Here is a 9,445-nt window from a genome sequence, read left to right as displayed (position 1 = left end):
CCTATATTTATCAAAATATTTTTTTTAAATCTTGACAATCATGAATTTTTACTAAGATTCAAATGTCATACAGATATTTTCAAATGGTTGCAAAGAAGTAACTCTAAATATAACATTGTGTACAAATTAGGATTCACAACCTGTGTACAGTCATATTCACATTTTATTTTTTATCACCAACTATACTAATGCCTGTTGGAAAAATATTCTGCGCCGGGGCCACTTTTCATTTGTCCTGTTATGCCTAACATCTAATTGGAGCCTTTTCCATATCAATTTTTACTGACTCCCAATAGGCATGTGAATTGATGGGCACACCGCATCAGAGATAATTTAATCATTTGCAGCATCCCAAGAATTTGTTGGCTACACAGTATTTTTCACACACTGAGCCCCACAACAGCCATAGCCTTGGTAAGCAGACTGGGTGCAAAGACTACAGTCTAGCCGACAGTGTTTGAGCATCATTCTCTGTCCCCAGGATTCATTCCCAGGCCTCCCTCGCCCTTTCTAATGAGACCCCTGCTATTTGTCTGACACCAGACTGGATCAGACAGCCCAGCACACAGCAGGACTGCTCACCCTGTCCCAGTTGTGTCTGAGGGAAATGAAATCCTATCCTGGACAAACTGGCCCCCTGGTTTCCCCAGAAAGCTTTGGCCCAGAGATAGCTCGGTGCTATGAAGCAACTGTGCATCTGCAGCAGGCCCCAATCAGACAGCCTGCCCCCTTATGGGCTGCAGTGTTCAGGCATAAGACCAATCTGCAGAACAAGACACTGATTTGACAGGGACCATGGTTATATTTCACATAGACGATAGCACCTCATAGCCTTGCATATTGATACCCTGATTACAACCACTTATTTTACAGCTATTTATAATACTGTATTATCAACCCAAACTGCTTATACAAATACTTGACACAGTTCCTGGGTACTTAATTATAATAACCAATTCTGCTACAGTCCCATGGGATATGATACATGTTCATCTCACTAAAGCTATATATTTGCACAAACTTTTCAGTGTAAGAGGAGACATGATAAATCATCAAATAAATCAATGAATGGAATGAATTTAATGCTGAAGGAAGAGCCCTATTTAACATGTTCAAGTGACTGTGGGGCAAGATAAGCACAGGGAAAATAATTGGGAGTTTCAGCACACAACTGGTGTGGCAGAAATGGAGAGAAGTCATTGTGAAGATTGGAATGCAGAGAGCAGTGTCAAGGAGGCTACAGGCAGTTACCTCTGCTCTCAGTGCTGAGGAAGTACAAAGGTAACTGGGTCTACGATTTTACTAGAGCTGTGGCTACCTTGGGGCTGTGTGATATAGAAAACAGTGTTCCAACATGAGAAATATGTCATTAGTTGTAAGAAAAAAAACCTTGGGAGATAGTATTGTATTATATTATCCCCTATGTTGGATGCTGCTGAGAAATGTCCCCATCACTTCAAACAATCCAAACTAGAGACTAAATCATCCACAGAAACCACTGCCAATATAAGAAAATTAGCATGATTTCCTTTTTTGACAATACAAAACATTAACATGCAAAAGACAACATATAGACCCACACGAACATCAATGACATCACACCTGCCCAGCCCGAACCAGCTCTTTAATATATTTAGATAATGAACCATATGATTTTTCTATTGTCTTAACGATGGAGGATTGGTATATTTCAAGATAATTGACGAGAAGACTATCGTCCAACCCATTGGGTATCTCACTGCACCCTCATATGACAGGTCTTTAAATATGAACCAAAAAGTACATTTACATTAATACTTCTGACAGCCAACTTTCTAACTCCACCCATTACTTTTGGACTGTATTGCATTCCCAAAAGGTATGGATTATTGAACCATTGTTAGTTTTACACTTAAGACATATGACTCTCCTTCTGCTGTAGAATTTGATCTCTTTTTAATACATTAGTTTACAAATGTATTTGACAATTTCTACATCGGTCAGTGCAAAATTGCTTTTTAATTCTGTCATGGAAATACATGCATGTCCTATTACCAAATAATATACAATTTCTATACCTTTTAGTTTTCCATGTTATTATCGGTGCATACTGAAAAGATATTCAAGGATAGTTTTTTTTTGCTAGTGATACTGGTTCTTGTAGAATCCGTTTCATTTTCTTCCATATTGTGCTAGTGTTCTTAACTATGAAGTTGTTAATGTTCTTAGCATTATCCTTTGAAAAATAGACATGTGAACAGATTCTGGGGGTGAGCATGCACATCTTCAATAATTACCCATAGTTCCTTTTTAGTGCATTTAACAATGTCTCAAGTAAAAGCCTTGGGTGGGGAGTTGATACAATTCCAAGTCTGGGAGGTTAAAACCACCCTCAGATTTAGTGAGATGTAAAACTTTTCTTTTTATTCTGAGTTTTTGAGCTTGATTTCCTTGGACGATAGCCCAGTCAAGCTGTGTGATATCTTGAAGTGGGCCTTCTGTTTTGCTCATCCACTGAAAGTGACAATGAACAAACCAACCATGGAATGACTTCTCAGCCATTCTTATCCATTCTTTGAACATTTTTTGATCAAGTCTATTTTTATTAAAGCATTTCAAGTAGTTAAAAAAAAAAAAAAACATTTGCACAATACTTTTAGCAATTTAGTAAAATGATTAAATTTGAGTAGAACGGGAAATAGAACCAAGAAAAGAAAATCGTAAAGAAAATTGAAGATACTGTATAAAACACAGCAGACATTAAAATCAGACAGCAGTATTCGACTTTTCCCATTCTGGATTCTCTCGGTTTACATTTCAGAGCACGCTTTTCTCAAAAACACTTTAGCAAGACAAATTAAAGACAGAAATGTAAATCCCAGGCACCGCCCCCTATACACCCACCTATTACCTTCCCACAGGAATAAAAACACAATGAGAAGAATGAATTTAAGATGACCACACTCCGATGAGCCTTACTAAATGCCAAAGGTAATAAGAAACAATATTTTTTTTATCCAGCACAAACCCATACCCACCAGCACCAAACAGAAAGAACAGAGACATGTTAGAATCAAGGAAGGATCAGTTTTGTTTCCATTTCAGAGGCTCTCTTGTAGACATTGTATGTGGCTACATAGATAAGAGCCATTTTTCCTCATTCAATATTGACCAGTTTTGGGAGGAAACAATGAAGGCATTAATATGTGAAGAGGCCTGCTTGTCTTTAATTAAGCTCCAGGACACACTGCCTAAGGTCTACCTACCTGATAAAGCCATAATGGACCAGAATCAGTCATAAAATATCAATATAGTCACATCATTTAAATGGGATAAACAAAGTCATCAAAAGTAAAAAATTACTTAGGGTTACCTCCTGAACTTGAGTACTAGTCTATGTTCATTCTGAGAAACTCATTTGAGAGACCTTGGTAACAGGCTTCGAAAGACTTTCAACACCTGCCACACAAAGACAGGACAACAAACAGGACGGTACATTTATCCCACGTCCTCTCCTCTCCCTACAGTCAGTCAAGTTGACCTTCTAAAAGACACCTGAAGTCAAGCAGTGTCACTTTTGCAATCTGTTTCCTCAAGCCTCCTGAGACTTCAGCACTCCAAGCTGAAAAACAGAGTCTCTTTGGATATCCTGTCTTTGTCCTGGTCTCCGTGGCTCTGAGTCGGCAGTACATTACAAACCCCACTGACCTCCAGACAGACTGTGGAGTTGCAATGGGCTCAGGAGAATCAGACTCAACTCCATTTAGACACATAGTCTGTGGTTTGTGTAAAGACAATGACATATAGGTCTCTTTTGGTGGAGATCATCCCCAGAGCAGAGCTATGTACTTCCAATAGAGATGTGGGGTTAGGGAGAGAGACAGGACATGCAACACAGATACGCATCATAGGAGAGACACGACATGGAAATTATAGCCAAAGGGAGAACAGTTACAGGTAATTGGTAGCCTTATCAATCTCAGTTCATATGTAACAGCTTGGCATAGCTGGACACTCAGACATTAAGCCATTGTAGGACTTTATCGATACAATTCCCCCATATACAAATATCTGAATTGCTAAAATAAGAAACAAAAGAAGAAAAAAACAAATCACATTAAAGCCATCCAGGATCTTCCTCTGGCAAACCATTCATCACATTCCTAATGCATGCCATAAGTGTAGAAGATTCCTCAAGCTGCCTTCAAACTGGTATATAACAGGGCATTCAGTTGTTCCCAGGTCAGCTCTTAAAGACTGTGCGTTTTATTAAGGTAACAACATTGGTGAGGGCAGCCGAGCTAGGTGAGAGCATGTCCAAACCAGTACAGTGACAGTCTGTGATGCCCTCTGTAATATTGCCCCCTATGGACCCTGGCCTGTGTTTGCAGGCTCTGGCCAAGGCCCTGTGACTTGAAGGATACAATGTGACCATGTTCAGTGGCATAGTCAATGAGGTGTAGCACCAGCCAGCCCTTGGACAGTCTTGTATGCTAAAGCATTGAAGATTCTCTCCTTTCTCCATCCATCCCTCACATGGAATGATCAATAGACAAGGTACATCTGCTGTATTTAGTGGTTCAGTGATTCACATCAATGCATTGAGTCAGAAAAAAATAGCTGAAGAGAACAATGTCACAATTAAGTAAAAAATTTAAAAGCTACAGTTGCATCCCCAAACTGCACCTCTAGAAGCAAACCTGTCTGAAAATGACACCTTCCACCAGCCCAATGATATCCTCCGATATCACATCCAAATATCACAACAGTCTCTACAACTCTGTCGCCTCTCTATACCCTGCTTTAATCACATTCAGCTTTGTTTACATTCCCTCCATGTTCTGATAACAGAGGTCTGTTCTGATCCACCCCACAGCAGCTTCTAAATGTGACAGATAGGGCTGTTTTTTGTTTTATTAATCCTGAGAGAGTGAATTAAAACAGTAAATAATCTTTATCAGACAGCAGGAAAACAATCGATTTCATATGATACAAAGAAAAAAAATCTATATCTCAATACCTGTACAATTGCACGCAGAAAGAACATGTATGCTTTGGAAATAAAAGCCTGCGCATTTTTTCTTATGTTTTGATTACAAAATAATAATTACATTGGCAAATTAGTCTCTTCTGCTGCAATGTCTCACATCCTGGCTTTGCATGGCTGCAAAAACCCATGTGACCTGCAGTCCTGTTTTCCTGCTCAGGAGGGCAGCACTTCAGAAAGGAAAAACAGATGAAAGAAAGACGCTAAAAAGGAGGAGAGGAAAGGCTGCATTACCACAATGCTGCTGCTCTCCCCTGCACTCCAGTGAAAAAGAAAGAAAAAACAACAACAGAAATCAGTCATTTTCTCTTCCCGTCGTTGCCAAGAGCTTTCCTATAATATTTTCTGCTTACAGCTGTGTGAAGGACAGCTCGGCTGGCTCCCAGAGCAGTGGTGTTGAGTGTTAGGTCCTGGAACTGTATGTCTTGTCTATTGAAATCAGTTCTGTTGCCAGTTAGTTTTGCAGATGGGTGGTTGCAATGAATGGTACAGGTAACTCTTTGGAGTGAAGTGTTCCCACTGTAGGCACTAGGAAGAACCAAGGCAAAGAGGGGCCCAGTGTCTCAGCGTCTCATCTGACCCAACTGATAGTTCTCTCTGGGCTGGCGCTGGTTACGCTGCTGCTGGGGCTGCTGGCCATTCGATTGCTGCTGTCTCCTCCTCTTCAACGTGCCTGCATGGGAGACACGAACACACTGCTCTCAACATCATAACACGAACACACATACCTGCTTTCATAAAATGAACCACAGTTACACTTCTTCCAAACACATATGCTACACTATACTATGCTACACTATACTACGCTACACTATACTACGCTACACTATACTACGCTACACTATGAATATTTTGTCTCCCCCACATCTTCAGTCTAGCTGGGGAGATATGTCCCCCCCCAGTGTTGAGGCGTAACGTACCTGGCAGTGGCTTGGGTGGGGGCAGTTTGGGGTTGCTGCTGGGTGTGTGGACACTGCAGATCTTGATGAAACCAGCCATCAGCATGATGAGAGCAATGCCCATCAGCAACACTGCCCACCAGTGAGCCTGGAACACAGATTATGCAAAGTCATATTTTTTCAGTGTCTGACAACTTTCATATTGAAACTGGTAAGAACATTTTATAAATTGAGGTGTATTCAGCTCCTGAAATAGTTTTAATGCCAACGGGAGTGACAGTTTCAGCAGTAGGGTGAACTAATATTATGAACAACACAGGTAACTACAGTACAATTAGGACATTGGCTGGGCCTGGGACACTAACCACTATCCACTCTGCGATGTTCTCGTAGAGCTCTGGGTTGAAGATGGCTTTCTTTAGCCTGGCCAGGGGGCCGTCTGCGTCCACCAGCCGGCACCTCATGAACACGTCGCAGTAACCCTTGAAGTCGTTGCAGGGGGAGCCTGGCTGCAGCGTGGTGATCTTCTTGCTGAAGAAACGGGCCCACTTCTCAGAGCCCGTGCTGCTGCAGGTGTCAGGTTTCACTGCAGGGTGGGGGAGGAGAGGGGGAATGTCACTGTGAGGTCACTGCTAACAGGACAGTCCCAGTCTTTGCAGGGTCTTGGTGGTTTAAGATACATGTCATATTGGGACGGATGGCCAATAATGGGCCGATGATAGTGGTAACAGGTAAATAACAGACACTTACTTCTCTCCTGACAGCAGACGTGGCACAGCTCAGTCTCGTCTGTTCCCTCAGTACTGGCACAGGTACACACCTCCAGACCATACTTCTCACAGATGGAGCCAGAGCAGCCCTGGTCGACAGAGACGTGGAGAGGGAAAGGGAAAAACAGGGTGAGTGTCAGTTATGCTCCATTGTCATGATTTAAAGCACTTCAGCACACGTTTGGTCAGAGAGCTAGACCATACCCCGTTGAGGCAGACTTGTGTCGCTCCATGGCAGGCGGTGAAGTTGGCTTTGGGTTCAGAGGTGGGGCACTGGGCAGTGCCTCCGTTACACATGCCCTGTTCAGCACACTCCGACTCATCCCTACATTTATCATTGGTGCCCTTGAAGTTGCACGTAGGTGTACAGCACGGACCCTGGCTGGGACTGACAACACAGATCACACACCAAGTCAGCTTCAACTTCCTTTTTACTAAGTCAGAAACAGAAACAAGTTGAATACTATATTCAATAAATACTACAACAGTACTAACCGTAAAATCAACAACATTGTGTCGTACATTGCTGGCCACTTACCTACAGATTTTGCCGGGCTTAAGTTTGCACTTGTAGCCGTCGGCCTCGTTGGCGTTGTAGCAGCACTCGTCTTTACACTGGTCACTGTAACCACAGTCACACTGCTCCCCTGCCTCCACCAGACCATTACCACAGATGGGCTGGCCAGACTCTGCACAAACACACACAGGAAGGACTGATGAGATGCAGTAGAGAACACATAACCTTGGATGTCCATTCCAATGACAAGCGCACCCACACTTCTTTTGCATATGCAAAGATGGACGTCCGCAGGTGCATGTGCGGACACGGACAGACACACACACACACATACCCACCCTCAGAAAGACGGCACTTACCCACAAAGCAGTTGCCCCTCTTCTTCTCCAGGACCTGGCTGATGTTCCTCACGCTGCAGATGGAGAACTTGTTGTTGTTGAGCTTGTCCCCTGACGTGGCCCGGGCGTACATGATGTAGTTCCCCTGCTCCTTCTTCTCCTGGGCCTTGGACTCTCCTGGGGTGCACTCTGTCCCAGAGTCATGCTGTCAAACCATAGGGAAGAGGTTCACAGGGAGCCAATGAGCATCCCTCTCCTCCCTCAGGAGGGCATTAACAGACTCCTCCAGTACTGAGACTTTAAACCAAGAGAGATCCTATGTTGAGTATCTCAACAAAGTGGTATTCAAGTATATACAACTGATTAGCATGTGCAGTATGATCTGGTTAGAGCTGTGAACTGCGATAAAAGACTAGACTACAACCAGACAAGGCCCAGGACAGAATACTCACCGGAGAGCCAAAGTTGTGTCCAACCTCGTGTGCGAAGGTGATGTGGGAGACTTTGGGGGGGACGTGGGAGGCGTAGTTCTGCACCGTGATGATGCCAGTGTTCAGAGACTTCTTCTTCCCATCAGAGTACAACTTACTCTTCTCACAGATACCTCCGGAGCTCCCTAAGAACACAGTAAAACCACTCAAGATTACATACAGTACACACCATGGAGGATTCTGTCTTTCACACTGTATCCCACCCAACACACTAACAGGACTATAGTAAGGATTTCCATGGCATTGAGGATGTACTGTTTCCAACTCTGACACAAGTGACAGTGAAATGATGTAACACTCTTATTGGAGTAAATTAAACCTGATACTCTGCCTGGAGTGAATAAGCAGAGATCTTTGCTACTGTTGGGGAGCAGAGGGCATTTGGGCCCAGTGGCCACCCGTGTAGGTGAGACACAGAGACACAGACAGCAGCAGGAAGAGGAGAGGAGGCAGAGCAGCCAGGTGGTGCTGAATATGCCCGCAGGGGGAGAGTGGCAGCTCGGGCACAGCAGGGGACCTGAAGGGCGCTGCTCCACAGTCGCTGAGAATGCCAATTTAAACTTGCTCACTTACCCATTCTCAAAGAGAGAAACGCACCGTCTGGAACACACACATCGACAGACATGGCCAGCTAGCTGTAAAGTGCAAGTGTGGAGCATACTGACACACTTAGATTTTTCTCAATCAATTGGAAAACCTGGTTTTGATTGAATAGTTGATTGAATAGTTTCATATTGTGTTCAAAGGGAGTGTTTAAAGTCAGACAGAGCTGAGTCAGAACAGGTTCTCTGTCCCACCCTACTATCAGATTCAGCTGGCACATTGCCGGTCTGCCTCTGGGCTCCCCCTGCACTATACACTCAACACTGCCCTGTCTGAGATCACAGAGTGTTTCTATGTGAGAGAGTGTGTGTGTGTAGGGGGGGGGGGGGGTAGAGAGAGAGAAGTAGAAATCCCAGTTGCAGTAAGGTCCAATCTCTCCTACAACTATGGACTAGAGGGTTTTTATTTTCTAACCAGCCAGGCTAGGAGGACTGGGGCTCTGCTGGAATACCAGGCAGTGGCGACATCTTTATCTGAGAATAGCCTGTGTGCTTAGTCATAAGGAGGCCGCACCTTTGACTACAACAGCTTTTAGACACACAGAAACATGAAACCAAAGCACTTTACAGTATAGGCACATATTTGTGTGTGTGTGTGTGTGTGTGTGTGTTTAAGTGGTGTGGTGCGTGTATGAGGAATGCTTCCATTGAAGTCACTTATGAGTGTGGTAATGGATCAAATCCATTAAGAAAACCATTACCCAGGCCTGACTGGTATCTCTAGTAGCCGTCTGTTGTCAGTCCACTCCACTGGAGCGTTCAAGGCAGATCTCTTCTCTACGAGCCCACAGCCTCCCTCTAC

At 43.7% G+C, this 9,445-nt stretch overlaps 1 protein-coding gene across 1 annotated transcript in view; it reads right to left on the bottom strand.

The window, feature by feature from the left end:
• Positions 1-1,061: 1,061 nt before the first annotated feature.
• LOC106587342 (disintegrin and metalloproteinase domain-containing protein 10) overlaps positions 1,062-9,445 on the bottom strand; it is a 106,887-nt gene continuing 98,503 nt past the window's right edge. The window contains exons 9-16 of the mRNA XM_014175660.3: positions 8,003-8,166; positions 7,572-7,755; positions 7,234-7,384; positions 6,900-7,083; positions 6,676-6,784; positions 6,291-6,511; positions 5,947-6,073; positions 1,062-5,699 (exon numbers count right to left, since the gene is read on the bottom strand). Coding sequence (XP_014031135.1) covers positions 5,590-5,699; positions 5,947-6,073; positions 6,291-6,511; positions 6,676-6,784; positions 6,900-7,083; positions 7,234-7,384; positions 7,572-7,755; positions 8,003-8,166 — 1,250 coding nt within the window. The 3' untranslated portion in view covers positions 1,062-5,589. The remainder of the gene's footprint in view (positions 5,700-5,946; positions 6,074-6,290; positions 6,512-6,675; positions 6,785-6,899; positions 7,084-7,233; positions 7,385-7,571; positions 7,756-8,002; positions 8,167-9,445) is intronic.

This window comes from Salmo salar, chromosome 26, assembly GCF_965601325.2.
Source record: "Salmo salar chromosome 26, fSalSal1, whole genome shotgun sequence".
Taxonomy (NCBI): Eukaryota; Metazoa; Chordata; class Actinopteri; order Salmoniformes; family Salmonidae; genus Salmo; species Salmo salar.
Note: the sequence above shows the minus strand (reverse complement) of the source record. Positions and strands in the feature narration are given on the sequence as shown.